The following is a 22827-nucleotide window of genomic DNA, read 5'->3' on the forward strand; positions in this document are numbered from 1 at the left end:
AAAAAATTATATTCAAATTCTTTAAAATGATTAAACTATTTTCAATAAATATTCGAAATTCAATTATTTTTAATATCTAGTATTTTCAGAAAATTTCGCAAAAGAATTCATAAAAACAAATTGATAAAATTCATCCAAAAATCAATTATTTTCATAAATAATAAAATTTCCACAGGAATTTCAATTAATTAAGAATAGCATTTTAAAAAAAATTTCGAAAAAATCAATTATTTAACAAAATTTTTATACAATTCTTCACAATAATTCAATTACTTTCACTAATAATAACATTTTTCATCAAAATTCAATTATTTAAAAAAAATTTTGATAAAATTCTAACTAAAAATTTAATTATTTTCATAAATAATAAAACTCATCGAAGAATTTCAATTATTTTGAATTTTTTTTTAAATTAATTAATCGAAAAATTCAATTATTTTCACAAATAAAGTATTCCACAAAAATTCAATTATTTAAAATCAAATTTTCATAATATTTATTATATTTTGAAAAAATTAATTATTTAAAACAATATTTATAAAGTTCTTCTAAAGAATTCAATTATTTTCAAAAATAACAAAATTTTTCACAAAAATTCAATTCTTTTTAAGCACTTTAATAAGATTTTTTGCAATAATTCAATTATTTGAATAAATAATAAAATTCTTTTCAGGAATTAATTAATTAATTAATTTTTACAGGAATTACTCCAAAAATGTAATTATTCCTAAAAATTTAATTTTAATTTTCTCGAAAAAATCAATTATTTAAAAAAATACTTTTTTTATTTAACAAAATGTTCATCCAATTCTTTACTATAATTCAGTTACTTTCACTAATAATAAGTGTTTTCATGAAAATTCAATTATTTAAAAAAAGTTATAATAAAATTCTAAACAAGAATTCAATTATTTTCATAATTAATACTTAAAACTCATCGAAGAATTTCAATTATTTTTAATTATTTTAAATTAATTAATCGAAAAATTCAATTATTTTCACAAATAAAGTTCTGGACAAGAATTCAATTATAACAAAATTTTTCACAGAAATTCAATTTTTTTTCAACATTTTAATAAAATTTTTCACAATAATTAAATTATTTTCATAAATAATAAAATTCTTCCCAGGATTTCGATTATTTTTGGAAATTTTAATAAAATTCTTTGCAACTATTCAATTATTTTCATAAATAATAAAATTCATCGCAGGATCTCAATTATTTTTAATACAATTTTACAGGAATTAATAAAAAAATGTAATTATTTTTAAAAATTTAATTTTAATTCCAAGAAAAAATCAATTATTTAAAAAAATGTTTTTTTAAAATTCTTTAAAAGAATTCAATTATTTACAAAAATATTAGAATTTTTCACAGGAATTCAATTATTTTTAAATATTTTAATAAAATTGTTCGAAAGAAAAAATTATTTTAAATACAATTTTAATTAATTTTTTTTTTAAATAATTCAATTATTCTTTTAAATTTTAATAAAATTCCTCCCAAAAAATTCAATTATGTACATAAATAACAGTATTCATCACAAGAATTCAATTATTTTTAAAAGTAATAAATTTCTTCTTGGAAATTCAATTATTATTATAAAAAATTTTAATAAAATTGTTCGGAAGAATTCAATTATTTTCATATAAATAATAAAATGCTTTTTAGAAATTCGATTAGTTTCAATAAAATTTAATAAAATACTACACAGACATTCAATTATTGTCACAAATTTTAATAGAATTCTTTGTAAAATTTAATTATTTTTAAACACTTTTTGCAATTCAATGATTTTCAATATCTACTATTTTGGTAAATTTTATAATAACAGAATTCAATTGTTTAAAAAATTTGTTGTAAAAATCCTCGTAAGAATTCAATTCTTTTCATGGATAATATAAATTTCACAAGAATTGAATTATTTAAATACAAAAGTAAATTATTTATTGGATAATAGAATGTTTCTTAAAATTTAATTTTTATAAAGAATTTTATTAATAAATTTTTAAATAATTGAATTCTTTTGACAAATTTTAATAAAATTTTTTAGAATAATTACAATTTTCGTGGGAATTCTATTAAAATTGTATCAAAAATAATTAAAATCCTGCACCAAATTTTATTATTTATGAAAATAATTAAAATTTTTCTAAAATAATTGAATTTCGGAAAAGAATTTTATAATTTATAAAGATAATTGAAATTTTGCCAAAAATTTTTTTTCAATTTTTGAACATAATTGAATCTGTGATGAAATTTATTAAAAAGTTTGTAAATAATTGAATTCCTGTGAAATTTTGCGAAGAATTTTATTAAAATTTTTAAAAATAATTGAATTTTCAGGAAGATTTTTATTATTTATAAAGATAATTGAAATTTTGATCTTTACAAATATTTTTGAAAATAATATATTGATATTGAAAATCATTGAAATGAGGAAAATTTTTTTAAATAATTGAATTTTGAAGAAAAATTTTATTATCTTTTGAAAATAATTGAATTCTTTCAACGAATTTTATTTAAGTTTATAAAAATAACTGAATTTTTGTGAAGAATTTGATTTCTTTATAAAAATAATTAAATTCTAGCAAACGAATTTTATTCTAGTAGATAAAAATAATTGAATTTGGTGAGGAATTTTATTATTCATAAAAATAATTGAATTCTTGAAAAGAAGTTTGTTAAAATTTCTTTTAAATAATTGAATTCTTGCGACGAATTTTATAAAAATCTTTTTAAATAATTGCTATTTTTCGAAAAATTTTATGAAATTTTGTATTTTAAATAATTCAATTTTTGTGAAAAATGTATTTGTTATGAAAATAATCGAAGAAATTTATTAAAAATTTTGTAAATAATTGAATTCCTGTGAAAATTTGCCAAGAATTTTATTAAAATCTTTGAAAATAATTGAATTTCGAAGAAGAATTTTATTATTATTTATAAAGATAATTGAAATTATGACGAGAATTTTAAAAATATTATTGAAAATCATTGAAATGAGGAAAACTTTTTAAAATAATTGAATTTTGAAGAAAAATTTTTTTATTTATAAAGATAATAATTGGGATTTTGTTGAGATTTTTTTGTAAATTTTGAACATAATTGAATTTTGTGATAAGAATTTTAATACTTTTGAAAATAATTGAATTTCTGCAATCATTTGTAACTTCTTCAAAATTCAATTTTTTTCGTGGTTTTAACTGAAATTCTTCTATAAATCCATTATTTTTAATAATTAATTAAATGTACCTATATTGATAAATTTAACTAATTTTAGAAGATTTTGAATTATTAAAATTTTTTTAAAATCTAAGTTACGCAATAAAAAATTATAATGCAGAAAAAAAAATAAAAAAAACAATATTTTAAAACTATTTTTAATCTGAAGAAATAATTTTTAGAAATAAATTATTTATTTCGTACGTACACGATGTTATTATATTTCTTTACAAATTAAATTCAATTTATTTCAAGTAAAAGATATTTACATTAAAAAAATATTGGATTATAAGTACAAAAATATTTGTAAAGCGATAAATCGCAATTCTATATTATAATTAACAAACAAGGACAACAAGATGTACATTTCATGAAAAATAGAAAATTAAAAAGACATATTATTACTTTGACAAAATTTTTATTTACGACATATTATAAGGTAAAAGATAAGGCAAGTCATATTCACTTTAACGGGTATTAAAAAGCAGTAATTATAAATTTATTATAGAATTTTACAAATTTATCAAAACAGTTTGGCCTTCATTGGTCATATTACCTGTTAATGTTCGCAAAACATGTTTATACAAACTAATAAGTTGCAATAAATAATATTCTAAGTTAGCAATAGAAATTATTTTAAGTATGAAAAATTAACAAATTTCAACTATTTTAATATTTACTATTAATATCCAATAAAATAAATTAGAGAAAAGATGGTACACTTTCTGTCATTATATTTAGTGTATAAGGTAAAAAGGTTTCCATTACAACGTTCTATTCACTGTTAATAGAAAAAAATAAAAATTCTAAAAGAGTCCTTGCAAAAAATTTAAAGGAAAAATTCTAAAAAAATATTAAATATATCTTGTTAATTAATAAGAAATTCACAAAAAATACTGTAATAAAAATTTCTAACGGATAAAATAATCTGTTTCGCAGTTTCATTTCAGAAATGCATTAAACGAATATACAATTTAAATAACGTATATATTTATAACGAATTTTTACTACGAAATTAAAATATTTTTGTTTTGCTACTATCTCTCCTTTATTTTTTACTTCTGGTTGAAACATTCTGGGTGTTATTTATAATATTAATTTTAAAAAAATACATGTACCTTCATGTTTTCTAGATTATAAAAAAATTATAAGATTTGTAATGAATATGATTGTTGACATTTTTCTCGAGTATACAAGTTTCACATTTATAGTGTATACACTTGAGGGTTAATAAAAATGTAGCATGTTAAAAACATTTTCTTGTTTTTAGAAACTTTAATTTCATAAATATAGCAAAAAGTGTAATTATAATTTTTTTTTCACAATTCCCTAAATTTCTTGACCATTCAAGCAAATAAATTTCAAATTAATAAACAGAGGGTATAATAAATAACAGAAAAGAATATTTTCAAAGTAAAATGTAATTCACTATAGTAAATTACATTAAATTATTTTGAATACATTCGTTTCTGTTTAAAAAATTTTAACTTACAATTATTATTATTATTTATAATATAAAAAGTATACATAATTTATTATTTAACTATGTCCTTACAAACATTGTTAAATAATTAAATATATATATACTTTTTCAATTTTGTGTAAAACTATATGTTATTTATATTATACTTTTCTTTTTTTCTTAATCATTGCTTTACGCTTCTTTTCCATAGACTCCATTCGAATATCTTCTAGGTCTTCCATTATACCTGAAACAAAATTTAGAGTAAAATTTTTAATTTGAAATATTTTACATTTGCATAAAAATTAAATTACAAATTTTAACTCTGTCATTATTACTTAGTTCATTTCCAGGTAACATTTTTCTTATTTTACAGTGACATAGAGATAAAAATTTTCCGAAAGTGCGGTTAATTGATGAAACAAATTAATAGAAACGACGAATTTGCAATTTATATTCATTGAAAAATTTAGAGAGAAGAAATTCAATTATTTTCAAAAGTAATAAAATTCTTCGCAAAAATTCAATTATTTTCAAAAAATTTAAAAAATTCTAGCCAAAATTTCAATTGTTTTTAAAAATTATTAAATTCTTCTCCGAAATTCAATTATTTTCAAAAAATTTGAATAAAATTCTTCGCAAAATTTTAATTATTTTCAAATATTTTCCTCAATTCAATGATTTTTAATATATATCTACTATTTTAATAACATTTTCCAAAAGAATTCAATTATTTAAAAAAAAAATGAAATAAAATTCTACTCAAAAATGTAATTATTCTGAATACAATTTTAATAAAACTTTTCTAAAGATTTCAATTACTTATTCAAAACTTTAAATTCAATTTTTAAAAAAAATTCAATTTTTTTGAATGCAATTTTAATTAAAATCCTCGTAAGACTTTAATTATTATCATAAATTATGTAGAATTTTAAGCAATATATAATTATTTGCGAGAATTCAATTATTTTCACAATTATATTATTTTTCACCACAATTCAATTATTTACAAACATTTTTGTTAAATTCTTTTCGAAAATTCAATTATTTTCAAAAATAATATAATTTTTCACCAGAATTCAATTATTTAAAAAAACATTTTTATAAAATGCTTTTCAAAAATGCAATTAAAGCGTTTTGTGCAGAAACAGCATAAGTCCATAATTCGAAATTGTTCAGGAATCAATAAAAACTGTTTTTCTCGTAAATGTTAAGATTTTTTTTAATTCGGCTTTTTGCATTATATTCTACTAACCTATAAGTTAAAAAATCCAATATGATTAATTAATTATCTACTTAATATAAAAAATAAAAAAATAAATTAACATTTGGACTTATGCTGTTTCTGCACAAAATGAAATGAAAAACACAGAAAATTTATTAAATCTAGTTAAATATCAAAGTTTTATAAAATATTTAATAACATTTATTTAAAATATTAAATTTGGATAATTTTTAGTAACATTTTATTAATAATAAAATTGTTTTAAGAATAAATTTAACCAATTTACAATATTTTCTAATTTTAAAATAATTCAGTCACCACTGTCACTTTTTTCTTCCCATGAGTGTTTTTATTTATAATATAAACTGTTTAATATAAATTATTAAAATACGTCAAGAATATCACAAATAAATATAAAACTTATCATGGACTTGTGCTGTTTCTGCACAAAATGATATTTTTATTATTTTTTTTAAGGGTTTAGAGTTTAGTCACTTATGTAATATTTTACCAGATTGAAAAGCTTCATTTAAAGATTAATTTTCAATAAAAAAGTGATTTTCGAAAAAAATGGACTTATGCGGTTTCTGCACAAAACGCTTCAATTATTTTTAATATCTACTATTTTAATAAAATTTTGCAAAAGAATTTAATTATGAAAAAAAAATGTTAATAACATTAAATTATTTTCATAAATAATAAAAATTTCACAGGAATTCAATTATTTACAAGTTTTTTTTAAAACTTTCTTCGCAATCATTTAATTATTTTAATAAAAAAATTTAATTTTTACACAGATTCAATTCTTTTTGTAAATAATTAAATTCTTTTTATGAATTCAATTATTGTCATAATTAATACAGCTCATTGAAGAATTTCATTTATTTTCAATACATTTTATAATGTATTATTAGAAAAATGAAATTTGAAGAAACATTCAATTATTCAATAAATTATTTATTTTTGTATTTAAATAATTGAATTCTAGTAGAATTTTCTAATTAAAAATTGATTTAAAAACGAATTTCAGTTCAAATTTTAGTTTATAATTGAATATTAAATACAAAAATAAATAATTCATTGAATAATTTAATGTTCCTCAAAATTGAAATTCTGCGATGAGTTTGATTATTTCTGAAAATAATGGAATTATTTGCGAAGAAATTTATAAAAAATTTGTAAATAGTTGAATTCTTGTGAAATTTTTGTTATTTATGAAAATAATTAAACGTTTGCGTAGAATTTTATTAAAATTTTTCTTAAATAATTGAATTCTTGTGGAAAATTTTATTAAAATTGTAAATATTGTATATAATTGAATTTAGGAAAATTTTTGCAAATAATTATAATTTTGCCAAGAATTATATTAAAATTTTTGAAAATAATTGATTTTTTGCGAAGAATTTTATTATTTTTTAAAATAATTGAATTTTTGCAATTATTTGAAACTTCTCCAAAATTAAAATTTTTTTTTAGTGATTTTAACTAAAATTGCCTAGATAAATTTATTATTTTTAATAATTAATTAAATATATATATATTAAAAAATTTAACAAATATTTTGGAATTATTTAAATTTTGAAAATTTTTGCAAAAATGTAAGTTTTTTAGAATTTCTAATGAAATTCATTAAAAATTGAAATTTTATAAAATTTGAAGTTAAAATATTTTCAAGTTCATCTATTTATGAAAATTGTAAACGAAACTATTTTAAAGTTGAATTAATTTTGAAATGTATAAATAAAATTTTATTTATTATTCATGAAATAATTTCTAAGTTATAATTTTATGATAGTTCTTCAAGAATTAAGTTATTTAAAAAGAAATTATTGTCAGAAATGGAAAAAATTGAAGGTTTTATATTAGAATTTTTGCAACGTTATAAGCACCTAATAAAAAAAAAATGACACAAATTCAAAATTTTCTTATGAATTCTGAAAATTTAATTTTTTTCAGTACTTTTAATAAAAATCGCTGACTTTTCCCTGAATTCTCTGCTTTATCATAAAAAAAATATCAAACTTACCAATTTTAGTTGAAACATATTCTTCTTTCAATTGCTGGGCAAAATTACTTTCCATTGCTCTATCATCATCATCTTCATCATCATAGTAACTTTTATATTTATTTTTATCGTAACCAAAAATTTCACTTATATATTTACTATAATCTTGACTTCCATCCTCTTCATCACCATTATCAATAAAATCGTCTAATTCGGAATCATATTCATCATCATCATCATCCTTAAATATTGCTCTACCTAAAAATTACAATAATTTTTTTATTATTAAAAAGAACAAAATTAAAAAATTTTAAACTATTATCACTCTGTTGTCTTGTTAAAATTTGAAACGAAACGATCTCTCACTTACCATTAGTATACTTCTTATTCTTCATAGGAACTTTACTATTCCTAGACATTTTTAAATTTCTCTCAGCCATTAATTTTGATTGTTTAGAATTTAGTGACCTCTCTACACTCTGTTTTGTACTATTCACTTTGCCCAAATCGCGAGCACTGGTATTTCCAATTTTACTTGGAACTTTATTTGTTGGAACATTTGTATTTGTCTTCTCAACATTATTCTTTTTTTTAATAACACTTAATTTACGTTTCTCTTCTTCAATACTTCGTCGCATTTCTTCCAATTTTTTACGTTCTATTTCCAATTTTTTACGTTCATCTAAAATATCATCTTTATGTTTACTCTTTTGTGGTGTACTTTTCAAATTTGTGGGATTTCGATCAGTGGGTGTAATTTGAGTTGGTTTTTTATTAGGCACGGAACTTTTTTCCACTGTTATTTTTTTTACTTTATTAGATTCTTGTGGTTTTGAGTCATTTGATTTTTCCGGTTTATTGTTGTCGGTGGGTAATTTATTACTAGCTAGATTATTTTCACCTAAACGATTTCTTTCCTCCCTTGCATCGCGACATTCCTTTTCTCTTGCATATTCTCTTAATTGTTTCTTGGTCATTAATCTTTCAGGTTCCTCCGGTTTTGGTTTTACGTCGATAACTATTGGCTCATGTTGCTTTTGTGCAGCGAGTTTTAAAAGTTGTCCGAAATCCATTGCTGGTGGTAATGGTCTGTTCTTCGGTTTTGGTTTTTCACTTTTATGAGTGTTATCGGAACTTTTTTTTTCATCCACAACAACTTTTGTTTCTTCTTCAACAGTTTTTGTTGATTTTCTTTTTCTTCTATGTCCTTGAGATTCTTCAATTTCCTGTTGCTTCAATGCTTGTTTAACTCTGTCCTGTAAACAAAATTGGTTTTAAAAAATACGATTCAAGTTTTTTGCATGACGCATTTTTTATCAATTATTTTAATAAAATACGACTTTTCTGAAAAAATTTTGACTTTTTTCCTGACCCTAAAGAATATTTTGATTCACTCTAAAAATGATTAGATACTCAAAAAAATGTTCTACAGCATTTATTTACGAATTTCTTGATAAATTCTTTATTGGAATTCAATTAAAATTACATTGAAAATAATTCAATTCTAATAAAGAATTAAATCTATCAAAATTCTTAAGAATAATTTAATTTTTTCCAAGAATTTCATTAAAATTTTTAAAATAGGTAATTGAATTTTATCATGAAATTTTTTTCAAATTATATTAAAAATAATTGAATTTCTGCGAAAATTTTGATATTTATGAAAATAATTGAATAATTGCCAAAAATTTCATTAAGATTCTTCAAAATAATTGAGTTTCTGCAAAATATTTTTATTATTTAACGAAAATATTTAAATTCTTGCGACAAATTTTATTAAAACTTCTGAAAGAAATTGAAGATCTGCAAACAATTTTGTTTTTTTTTAATTTAAATGACAAAAATGTTATTGAAATTTTTGAAAATAATTGAATTTCTGCTAATTTTTCACAGAAATTTAATTACCTTTGAAAATTTTAATAAAATTCTTCGCAAGAATTCGATTATTTTCATAAATGAATTTTAAGTATTTTTAATAAAAATTTAATCGAATTCCTCTAAAAATTTAATTATTTTTAAAACTTTTATTGAAATTCGTCGAAAGAATTCAATTATTTAAAAATTTGTTGATAAAATTCTTTATGCGACTTCAGTTTTGAGGAAAATTAAATGATTTATTTTTGTATTTAAATAATTGAATTCTCGTAGAATTTTCTAATGAAAATTGATTTAAAAATGAATTTCAATTTAAATTTTAGATAATAATTGAACATAAAAAGCATTAGAACGTGAATTGTTAAAAATAATTGAATTTTGAAAACTTTTCTAATTAAAATCTTTGAAAATCTGAATTTTTCATATTTTTAAAGTAATAAGTAATTTTATTTAGAAAAAAAAGTAAAATTAATTATATTTTAGTAATCTATTTTACTATTACAAGAATTCAATTATTTGCACATTTTTTTATAAATTTCTTCGCAATAATTCAATTGTTTTCATAATAATTAATAAAGGAAACACTAAATTAATAAATTATTCATTTTTGTATTTAAAGAATTGAATTCTCGTAAAATATTCTAATAAAAATTGTTTTTAAAACTGAATTTCAGTTAAAATTTTAGATTTTAATTAAATATTTAAAGCATTATAATGTGAATTTTTAGAAATAATTGAATTTTGAAAGGGTTTCAAATTAAAATCATTGAATATCAGAATTTTTTATACTTTTAACTAAAAATTCTGTATAATTAATTTTTTTGAAAGAGTTTATTTGAACTTTTTTTTAAAATTATTTGAAGTTTTTATTTTCTAATATATATTTAATTGAAGAATTTCCGAATAATCGAAATTTCGTAAAATTGAATTGTAAACAAATGGATTTGAAAATTCTCAAAGAACTTTTTAAAAAATTATTAAAAATAATTGATTTAAAGAAGAATTTCAGTTAAAAATTCCAGAAAATAATAATTGAATTGAAATGAAGAAATAATTTTGAAAAACTTATTGAATTTCAAAAGGTTATACACTTTGCTTTTAATATTCAATTATAAACTAAAATTTAAACTGAAATTTATTTTTAAATCAATTTTTATTAGATAATTCTACTAGAATTCAATTATTTAAATACAAAAATAAATAATTTATTGAATAATTGAATGTTTCTTCAAATTGCATTTTTCAAAGAATAGATTAAAAAATGTATTAAAAATAATTGAAATTCTTCAATGAGCTTTATTAATATTGAAAATAATTAAATTCATAAAAAGAATTTAATTATTTACGAAAATAATTGAATTCCTGTAAAAATTTTATTTATCTATTAAAATAATTGAATGATTGCGAAGAAAGTTTTAAAAAATTTGTAAATAGTTGAATTCCTGTGAAATTTTTATTATTTATAAAAATAGTTTAATGTTAGCTTAGATTTTTATCATAATTTTTTAAAAAATAATTGATTTCTTTTAAAAAATTATATTAAAATAGTAGATATTAAAAATAATTGAATTTTTGAAAAGCATTTTATAAAAATGTTTTTAAATAATTGGAGTCTGGTGAAAAATTATATTATTTGTGAAAATAATTAAATTTTTGGAAAAAATTTTACAAAAATGGTTTTAAATAATTGAATTCTGGTGAAAAATAATATAATTGTGAAAATAATTGAATTTTTGCAAAGAATTATATATTGCTTAAAATTCTACGTAATTTATGATAATAATTAAAGTCTTTCGAGGATTTTAATTAAAATTGCATTCAAAATAATTGGATTTTTTTAAAAAATTGAATTTAAACTTTTAAATAAGTAATTGAAGTCTTTAGAAAAGTTTTAATAAAATTGTACATTTTTGCGAAGAATTTTATTATTTATGCAAATAATTGAATTATTTTCTAATTTTCATTTAATTGAAGAATTTACAAATAATTGAAATTCGTAAAATTGAATATTGTAAGCAAATGGATTTGAAAATTTAATTGTCAAAAAACTTTTTCGAAAATTAATTGCTTTAAAGAAGAATTTTAGTTAAAAATTCTTAAAAATAATAATTGAATTGAAACGATGAAAATAATTTTGAAGAAGATAATAAGAAAAAATTATACCTTCGTTGATGCAATATCCTTTACTGTTTTTTTACCAGCAGCTGCAAAAATAGATTTTTCTGGTGGTAGACTCTGGTATTTGTTCATTAATTTATTATAAAACGCTGATGCTTCCTGTGAAACATAACCGTAATCATCCTCGTCAGGTTGAGAAGGACCTGCAACGATTCAAATAAAATAAAGAATAAATTTAATATCTGTAGCCTCTTTAAAAATTAATTTCAAATATTCTCTGTCTAAAATCGAAACGCTCGTTCGCACTGCCACCTACGGAATCTTGATATTTTAAAGATCATATAAAAACTTAGGTGACAAAAAAATCATTTCTGACTGTTTTGCCAATTTAGATAGAATTTGAAATGCTCTTTCATATGGTGAAAACCAAAAAGTCATTAATTGTTAAAACTTTTATTAAAAATGAGGAGAAGAGTAAAAATACCAAAGAAACTGATTTTATTTGACTGATACAATATGGCAGATATGAAATTCAATTATTTTTTAGAAATTTTAATAAAATTCTTTGCAAAATTTAATTATTTTCATAAATAATAACATTCATCACAAGAATTCGATTATTTTCAAAAATTTTATCGAATATCTCGTCAAGAATTTAATTATCTTTATAAATAACAAAATTTTCACCCAAAAATTCAATTATTCTCAAAAATTTAAATAACATTCTTTGCAAAATTCAAATTATTTTCAAAATATTTTCGCAATTCAAATGATTTTCAATATTTTATTTTCCTAATATATCACAAAATTTAATTATTGAAACAAAATTTTTGATACAACATTCAATTATTTGTATAAATGATAAAATTTCTTTTAGGAATTAAATTATTTTCATCGCAGAATTTCGAATATTTTTAAATTTAATTTTAAATAAATTCCTTGAAAAATGCAATTATTATTAAAAATTTTATTAAAATTTGAGGAAAGAATTCAATTTTAAGAAACATTCAATTATTCAATAAAACAATAAAATTCGTTGCAACAATTCAATTATTTTAAGGGATTTTAATAAAATTCTTTTCCCAAATTCAATTATTTTGAAAAATATCAAAATCACAAGAATCCAATTCTTTTGAAAAGTAATAAAAAAACTTTGCAAAAATTAAATTATTTTTAAAATTTTTGAAAAATTCTCTTCAAGAATTAAATTATTTTTATAAGTAAGTAGCAAAATTCTTCTGAAGAAGTAAATTATTTTCAAAAATTTTAATAAAATTCTTGTCCAAATTTCAATTATTTAAAGTTTTAAACAAAATTTAATAAAATTCCTCCCATGAATGCAATTATTTTCAAAAATTATTTTTTAAATTCTTCTCATGATTTCAATTAATTTAAAAAATTCTAATAAAATTCTTCAAAAGTTTTCAATTATATTTTCAAAAATTGTGATAAAATTCTCTAATTTTTTTTTATAAATTTCAGTAAATTTTTAATTAAATTTCTTAAAAGAAATTAATTATTTTTAAAAGTTGTAAATAAAATTCTTCTTAAAATTTCATTTGTCACATTCAACTAGGTATTCAATAAATTATTTATTTTTGTATTTAAATAGTTTTTTTTTGTGAATTTTAGAAGTAATTGAATTTTGAAAAGGTTTTAAATTAAAATCTTCGACAATTTTAATTTTTCGTACTTTTAACTAAAAATTCTGTAGAATTATTTTTTTTTAAAAGTTTAATTTAATTTTTTTTTTTTTAAATAATTTGAAGTTTTTATTTTCTAATATATATATATATTTAATTGAAGAAATTTACGAATAATCGAAATTTCGAAAAAGTGGATTGTTAACAAATAAATTTGGAAATTCTCAAAGAAATTTTTCAAAAATTATTTAAAATAATTGATTTAAAGAAAGATTTTAGTTATAAATTCTAGAAAATAATAAATTGAATTTAAATTATGAAAATAATTTTCGAAGAAGTTAGAGTAACAATATTTTTATTTAAATTAATAATTTTATCACTGGATTATTTTTAATTATTATAAGTTATTGAATTTCAAAAGGTTTGAATTTAAAATTTTTGAAAATCTTATTTTCTGTGGAAAAATAATAAAAATTAAATATTTATTTAAAAACGAAGTTATCGATGTTTTCGAATAATTTCACAATTAAAAAAATTCGTAAATAAATGTAATAGAACATTTTTTTGAGTGTGTGTTACTTTCAGAATTATTTAAAAAAGTGGGAAACATATTTAAAAATGGAAATTGTCAAAACTTTAGAAGAAGTGAGAGAAAATTGAGAAAATATAAAAACGTGTAATGAATAAACGTGTTCTAAACTCAAAAACCAAAATAATTCTATATTTATTGAGTCAGTGAATTAATAAATAGAAAGTGCAAAATTTAATACCTGCCATAGTAATGGCCGTATTTTCCATGTCGACTGCATCATCCAAAACCGATTTGTTGGCTGATTTACATACTTTTAAATGCTTGTTAATTTTACTTTGCGCTTTATGATCGCGCAAAGCTAAAAGGTTCTGAAAAATTTTAATTCCATTATTTTTATAAAGCATAAAAAAGTTTGTTAACACTGTTTTGATGCAAATAAAAATAGAAAAAAAATTTTATAAAGTTAATTCTTCAGTTTTTTTTATTAATTTACAACTTATATTTATAATTTTATTTTCTATTGACTGAAGTAAAAAGTTAAAAAAAATGCAAATTATTTCACAAAACACACGAAGGTGGAGTCGCATTTACAAAGTTAAAGTATTTTAATATATATATATATTTAAAAAGCATTATTTCATGGGATTTTTATTACTCTTACCTTTTTCTTCAATGATTCCTCTGAAGCCTTACGTTTTTCTTCAGCCTCTTTTTTTGCAAGAAATAATTTTATATTATTCGATAGTACTTGACTTTGACGATTTTCTTTTTTAGGAGGTGTGAATTTTGCTGGATAATAGGAAGTGGACTGAAATTAAAAAAATTAGTTAAGATTTTGAAAACCAGAAGGTCAACATTTTACAATATTAACATTATTACTTTCAAGGATTTTCTTTTTGAAATTTAATGAAAATTCTTCATTTTTTAAAAAATATAATTTTTCTAACAGTTTTTCTTTAAATTTAAAAAAAAAATTAAGAATTATTTGAACAACTCGTGTAGAAATCGCTAACAAGATATTTCTAACAACAACTTGAATGTAAGATATTTTTGATTAAATAATTGAACTTTCGAGTACTACTAGAACAATCCTGGTAAAAAGTTTCAATAAAAAATTTCTTTTTTTTCAATTCAATTATTTTCCAAATTTTCAATTAGAATTCTTAAAAAATACGATTATATTTCAAAATAATTTTCAAAAGTAAACAAATAAAATTTATTTCAATGAAATTTGACAAAGTTTTCAACTGTTTCAATTTTTTAAAATTATTTTCGAAAGTAAAATTATTTTTAAAAAATTTTAATTACTTTTTTTCAAGAAAGAAATTTTTTCGGAATTTCTAAATTAAATTATTCAAATCTTCAAAACTTTTTGTTAACCAAAAATTTTAAAACTTATTCTTATTCATTTTTTAATTTTTAAGGAAACTAACAAATTAATAAATTTTTATACTTAAATATTATTATACTCTTACAGAAATTAGAATTTCAAAGATTTTAATTTAAAAACTTTTTGAAATTTAACTATATTTCTAAAGAATTCTACTTTAACACTTGTAATTATTTTCTAAAGTTTTAACTAAAATTCTTTTTTAAATCAATTCTTATTAGAATTCAATTATTTTAATACAAAAATTAATAATTCATAAAATAGTTAAATATTTTTAAAAATTGCAACTGTACCTCTTTATTGAGTTTTTGAAATTAGGGTTCAATTTTCTTACTTCACATATTTTATTATTTACAAATTAATTGTCAAACTTTTAACATAACAATTCGTACTGTAAAACAATTTCTGCAATTTTTTATTTGTTTATAAAAACTAAAACAACAATTTTTTCATAAAATGGATAATTTTTGTAAAAAAAATATTAATAAACGAACCTAATTAGTTGAAAAGCATCTCACAAACACTTTCTAGCAATAATAAATTAATTGAAAAATTTCTCTTATTTATAAACAATTTTAGGGTTTTTAGTAAAAAAAACTGCAACTTATTTTGATTTTTATAATGCAAAAAATAACTATAAACAAATCTTTCAAAAATTGTTTTTGAATAGCTAAAATTTTGTAAAATTTAATTTTATTTCAAGTATTTTGTTATAATTTTCAAAAATTAACTTTTCAGGGTTGCCACGCTTTTGATCATTATTTTATATTATAAGAATATTGTTACTGTAACTTATTCAAAATTACTTTCATCATTTTAATTCATTTTTTGTTTTCCAAAATTTTTAACTAAAATTCTTCTTTAAATTAATTATTATTAATTATTATTAATAATTTTTAAAACATTTCTTTCAACATTTTCAAATCCTTTTGTTTACAATTCAATTTTACGAAATTTCATCGATTATTCGGAAATTCTTCAATCAAATATATTACAAAATAAAAACTTCAAATAACTTAAAAAACATTCAATTGAACTTTTTCAAAAAAAAAATAAATCTACACAACTTTCAGTTAAAAGTATGAAAAATTCAAACATTCAAAGATCGAAATTCAATTATCTACAATTTTAACTGAAATTCATATTTGAATCAATTATAATTAGAAAATTCTACGACAATTCAATTATCTAAATACAAAAATAAGTAATTTATTGAATAATTCAATGTTTCTTAAAATTCAATTCCCATAAAGAATTTAATTAACAAATTTTTAAATAATTGAATTCTATCAACGAATTTTAATAAAATTTTTAAGAATAATTACATTTTTCGAGAAATTCCATTAAAATTGTATTAAAAATAATTTAAATTCAGCAATGAGTTTTATTATTTGTGAAACTAATTGAATCCCTAATAAGAATTTTATTACGTTTAAACAATATTTAATTTTTGCGAAGAATATTATTACTCTTGAAAATAATTGAATTTTTGAAATAATTTCTAACTTTTACAAAATTGAATTTTTTTTCGTGTTTTTAACTAAACATCTATAAATTTATTATATTTAATAATTTTTGAAAAAGTTCTCTAATATTTATCAAAATAATTGAATCTCTGTGAAAATAAATTGAATATTTTTGGAATTAATGGAATTATTGCAAAGAAATTTATGAAAAATTTGTAAATAATTGAATTGCTGTGAAATATTTGTTATTTACAAAAATAATAAAAGGTTTGCTTAGAATTTTATCAAAAATTTTTTAAAATAATTAATTTCTTTTGGAAAATTTTATTAAAATAGTAGATATTGAAAATCTTTGAATATAGGAGAATTTTTGAAAAAAAATTGAATTTGTTAAAAAGAATTTCATTAAAATTTTTGAAAATAATTGGATTCTGGAAAAAAATTTAATATTTATAAAGATAATTGAAATTTTGACGATAATTTTTTCAAACTTTTGCGACCATAATTAAATTTTTGCGAAGAATTTTATTACTTTTGAAAATAATTGAATTCTTCAGACGAATTTTATTAAAATTTCTTTTTAAATAATTGAATTCTTTTGTGAAATTTGATTGAAATAGTAGATATTGAAAATAATTGAATTTTTATAAATTATAGAAATTAATGAAATTTCTACGAAGAATTTCATTAAAATTTTTGAAAATAATTGAATTCTTTTACAAAATATTTCTAGAAGAATCCGTTTTTTTTATTAATTATTATCTATTTATTTCAATTAAATTAAAAACCAGTTTAATATAATTCTAGTCACATACTTTTTAAATTAATTGTTTATTTATTTATTATTTACTCAGCTTTATTTATTATTTTTTTTAAATGCAAAAATTCTTATTGTTATTAAATTTTGTAGAAAATATTTCTTTCTTTCTTAAAATCAATTCCATAGAATCACTATATTGTTTAATATAATTATTCTTTATTGGCACATTATTAGTCTATTGATTCATAATTTTCAAATACTAATTGTGTCAAAAACAAAAAAATATACGAGTTTTCCAAAGTATATAAATAGTAAATACGTACAAACGCATGTTTAGTGTAAGGTTAGAGAATAAAAAATTTACATAATAAGAGAAAAGCAGACAAAAAATGTACTTATTTAGGTTACAAAAAATGAAGATTCAGTGAAGTAGAAATTAATACTAATTGTAAATAATACATGCAACGATATGAAAATTAAATGTGATGTATGTCAAGAAATGATGAGTGGAGAATAATTATTTTATGACAAGAAAAAAAAGGTTATATCCCATGACATTTTGTTTAATTACGTCACCAGATCTCTGATACAAAATTATAATACTTAATACATTTCCAATACTGCTTTCCACTGTTTAACATTGTAAACCTATTGTCAAATGTACTTAAATCACAATTCAATTACACAGCTCAATTATTCCATTAAATTACACTAATATTAAAAGAAAGACATTTTTATAAAAAAAAGAATATAAAAAATTTCTCCATTCAAAATATTTACCTGCTTATTGTTTTCATTTTTTTTAGCAGCAGATAAAAGAGCTCCAAAGTCCATTACAAATCTATACACACATGGATTATTCTTTAACAATTAACTAAATTTATTGTGTGTTCATTCGCTTTATCATATCAATAAATATAAAAGAAATTAAATTTTTAGAATAGTTCAACAATCAAGTTGAATGGTAGACACAATATTGACATCTGATGACAAATCAGTCATGAATTAAAGGCATAGAAGAAATTATTAAGGAAGTAAAAAATTATACACAGTTTAGATAAAGAGAAAGCAAGAAAGAAATGGTGTTGTCTTTGTTTTAGCCAATAGGAACTTTTCATTCCCTAATGGAGATTTCTTATTGGCTGAATGTTTTCCGCTTCGGGACTGGCCCTTAGGTTGAGTTCACAATAGCATTTTCGAACACAGAACGAAAAGACTTAAAGGCGCTTGCACACTTCCAAATTTTTGGTCGAGCAAAGTCAAGAAAACTCAGGTTTTACAAAATATCGAACCAATGGAAAGTATTTAAAAATACGGACTTTACGGACCAAATGAATTTAATAATTTTCGAAAAAGTTCTTTGACAATTTTCAAATCCATTTATTTACAATATTCAATTTATAGAAATTTCAAATATTCGTAAATTCTTCAATTAAATATTTAAAAATAAAAACTTCAAATAATTTCAAAAAAAAATTCAATTAAACTTTAAAAAAAAAAAAAAATTCAAAATTCAATTATTTCTAAAGAATTCACGCTATATTTTAATATTCAATTATTATCTAAAATTCTAACTGAAATCCATTTTTAAATCAATTTTTATTAGAAAATTCTACTGGAATTGAATTATTTAAATAACAAAAAAAATTGTTTTTTTGAATAATAATTGAATGTTTCTTCAAATTGAATTCTTTTGACGAATTTTAATAAAATTTTAATGAACAATTGCATTTTTCAAAGAATACATTAAAAAATGTATTAAAAACAATTGAAATTCTTCAATAAGTTTTATTATTTATATGAAAATAATTGAATTCCTAAAAAGAATTTAATTATTTTTGGAAAATAATTGAATCCCTGTAAAAATTTTATTTATTTATGAAAATAATTGAATTATTGTGAAGAAATTTATAAAAAAATTTGTAAATAATTGAATTCTTGTGAAATTTTTATTATTTTATGAAAATTATAAATTCAAGGTTTGCGTAGAATTTAATTAATTTTTTTTTTTTTAAATAATTCAATTCTTTTGGAAAATTTTGGAAATCTATTTTTAATTCAATTTTTATTATTTAAGAAAATAATTGAATTTTTTGCAATGAATTTTATTATTTGTGAAAATAATTGAATTTTTGGAAAGAATTTTATAAAAATGTTTTTAAATAATTGAATTCTGGTGAAAATTTATATTATTTGTGAAAATAATGCAATTTCTGGAAGAATTTTATAAAAATGTTTTTAAATAATTGAATTCTAGTGAAAAATTACATTATTTGCGAAAATAATTGAATTTATTAAAATTGTATTCAGAATAATTACATTTTTGCGAAGAATTTTATTGTTTATGAAAATAATTATTGAGAAAATTTTTTTTAAAATTGGTAAATAATTGAATTCCTGTGAAATTTTTATTATTTATGAAAATAATTAAAGTTTTGCGAAGAATTTTATTAAATTTTTTTTTTTAAATAATTGAATTCTTTTGGAAAATTTTATTAAAATTGTAGATATTAAAAATAATTGAATTGAGGAAAGTTTTTGAAAATAATTAAAATTTTGCCAAGAATTTTATTAAAATTTTTAAAAATAATTGAATTTCAAAGAAGAATTTAATTATTTCTATAAAAATAATTGAAATTTTGACAAAAATTTTTAAAATAATTGAATTTTTGCGAAAAATTTTATTACTTTTGTAAATAATTGAATTTCTGGAATGATTTGTAATTTCTTTAAAATTTTTCAAATTATATCTTACAATTTACGAACTTTTTGTTTTTTTTTCAATCAAATTATGGACTTTACGGACTATTTTAAAAATAAAACTGACTTTTACGGACATTTAACAAATTTACGGATCTTTACGGGATTTACGGATCTAGTACGAGAGCTGCAATCGTTAAATTATAGGGATCTGCTTTCTCTCATTGTAATTTTTTGAGTTCTGCCATTCACCGCTAGATGGACATACTAATTCGTTCAAATTGCAGAGGGCTTTAAGCGTTTTCACTATATAAAAGTTTCTCTATCATTCACTCCGTGAGAGCGAAAAAAAATCGGCTTTTCCAAACTAATTTATCTCAAGAAAAAAAAACGAAAGTGAAGTGCCATATTCACAATTGTGTAGCACAACGTAGAGCGCCGTTTAAGAAAAAGTATCATATCATTCACTGTGTAATTAGTCGCGTTCATTTCCCGATAGAGAGAGCTAATACTAGGGAATAATTTGCCGACCGCTTCTGCAGGCGCTCTGCGCTCGTGCCGCCATTTTGATGTTCACGTCAAGCGTTCGTTCCTGGACAACGCGCTACGCCAGTTTCGAGAAGCGTTCCGCGTGCCCGCGTTCGTCTTCGTTAAAAAGACATTTCCGTGAATCTTATTCTGATAAAAGTGATTAGATTTTCAGCCGAGGCAATCGACCCCTTAGTGAGAGCGCGGCTCAGTGGCCTTAACTCTCGCTGACAAGTGACAGGTGAATCGATCGTGTTGAAAGGGAACTGTGCTCACAACTCTTGTAGAGTTTTGCAAATTCATTTTTTTTTTGTTTTTCACCCTGTGTGCTCCCAAAAGTGAAAATTTCTCGTGTTACTAGTGGCCCGACTTCAACACTTCTGCGTCCTCGACTATTCCTTCATTTCCTCGATCCTCACGCAGTTTTCTCTCCCGCCGCAACCCATCCCACCCCCTCTCTCTCTCTCTCTCTTTTCCCATCAACCCTGCCAGTCAGTTCGTTAAGCAGCCAGCCAAGAGCAAAGTGAATTTCAATTTTCGGGACCACGCGGTCCCGGAAAAACGGCAAGAAACTCAACCCCCTCACTCCCCCTGCCCCCTCGTCACCCTCACCCACCCAGAGAGCACAACATTAACGAGAGTTGTAGCTCGATGTCGACGGCCCTTAACCTCCTACCGACCCCGTGTCGTTTACAGGAAGCGGGCACACCGCCACCTTCTAAATGCGACCCCATGTGCCTCTCCGGCCCCGGCCTCTAAACCCGCCGAGTGACCTACAAGTTCCACCCTGGCCCGGGAATATGGCCAAGTTCCTCAACAAGGATCCCGTCACTTATGAGCGCGAGCGAGAAGGCTTCATCAAGGATCTCCACCATTTTCACGAAACTCGAGGGTAAGTCCAACATTTCTTTTAAAATCCCCCCTCCCCCTTCTCTTCCTTCTGCACCCTAAATCATTTTTTTTGAAATTCCTCCCCTAAAACAATTCCTTATAATCAGACATTTTTTTTCCACTCAACTTGAATTGTCGATTCGACATTGTTGAGGCGTCGGTTGTTTGTCGGTATCGACCAATGAATTTTGAGGTTAGGTCGATTGTCGTTATATTACTTGAGAAGAGGCGTCGCGAGGCAAACTCACTGTTTTTGTTTATACTGCCGTTTTTTTTTTATTAAAAAAATTTAGAATTATTTTCTCTATTTTTAATCAAAAATTTATTCTCGCTGGAAATTATTTTTACATTAAATATATTACACATTTTTTTGCTTTTTTTTGAGGGGGAAATTGGAACGAGAAAATGGCTGCACTCCGATGTTTCGCTGTCAATTCTTGTCTCTTCAATATTTCGTCATTTTTTACCGTTTATTTTCAAATTGTTGGGAATATAAATGAAAATCGTTGATTGTTGGTAGTTTTTTTTCATGTTATTTTAATAAAAATTCTATAACTTTTGAGGGTATAATTACAATTTTCCGTTCGTTTAAAGTTTTCTCTTTTTGAATTTAGAAGAAAATTTTTTTTTTCATTTTTAACAATTTTATAATTTTGATATTTTAATTACAATTTAACGTTCGTTTCAAGTTTTCTTTTTTTTGAATTTAGAATTTTTTTTTAAATAAAATAAATTTTATTTTAACAATTTTATAATTTTGATATTTTAATTCCAATAGATTTTATTTTATTTTAACAATTTTATAATTTTGATATTTTAATTACAATTTAACGTTCGTTTAAACTTTGGAATTTTTAATGCTTTTGTTAAATAAAATAAATTTTTTATAATACTTATTTTTGATGGGGAATATTTAAGGAAAACAATTTTCTTTTTTATGCGTGTGGTACGATTTTTTAATGTTTTTTGAAATAAGTATAATTTTTACACAGTAATTTTATCATTT

General features: G+C 20.7%; 2 protein-coding genes across 10 annotated transcripts in view; one reads left to right on the forward strand and one right to left on the reverse strand.

The window, feature by feature from the left end:
• Nucleotides 1-4751: 4751 nt before the first annotated feature.
• LOC122505922 (protein SPT2 homolog) lies at nt 4752-18699 on the reverse strand. Its single transcript, XM_043617805.1, has 7 exons — nt 18483-18699; nt 14748-14894; nt 14325-14454; nt 11957-12114; nt 8289-9174; nt 7940-8176; nt 4752-4935 (listed from the first exon to the last, which is right to left on the reverse strand). The coding sequence occupies exons 1-7, from the start codon at nt 18534-18536 to the stop codon at nt 4850-4852; spliced, it is 1698 nt and encodes a 565-aa protein (XP_043473740.1). The 5' UTR covers nt 18537-18699; the 3' UTR covers nt 4752-4849.
• Nucleotides 18700-20708: 2009 nt separating this feature from the next.
• The window catches only part of LOC122505934 (AT-rich interactive domain-containing protein 2-like), a 131726-nt gene continuing 129607 nt past the window's right edge, over nt 20709-22827 (forward strand). For 4 of the 9 annotated variants that reach the window (XM_043617824.1, XM_043617831.1, XM_043617832.1 and 1 more), the window contains exon 1: nt 20711-21822. In XM_043617824.1, the coding sequence (XP_043473759.1) occupies nt 21653-21822 (170 nt within the window). In that variant the 5' untranslated portion in view covers nt 20711-21652. Of the gene's footprint in view, nt 21823-22827 lie in introns of all 9 variants that reach the window. The other 5 variants (XM_043617829.1, XM_043617830.1, XM_043617826.1 and 2 more) reach the window with 4 other exon arrangements.

The sequence above is a fragment of the Leptopilina heterotoma genome, unplaced genomic scaffold, assembly GCF_015476425.1.
Source record: "Leptopilina heterotoma isolate Lh14 unplaced genomic scaffold, ASM1547642v1 Lhet_38, whole genome shotgun sequence".
NCBI classification, from domain to species: domain Eukaryota; kingdom Metazoa; phylum Arthropoda; class Insecta; order Hymenoptera; family Figitidae; genus Leptopilina; species Leptopilina heterotoma.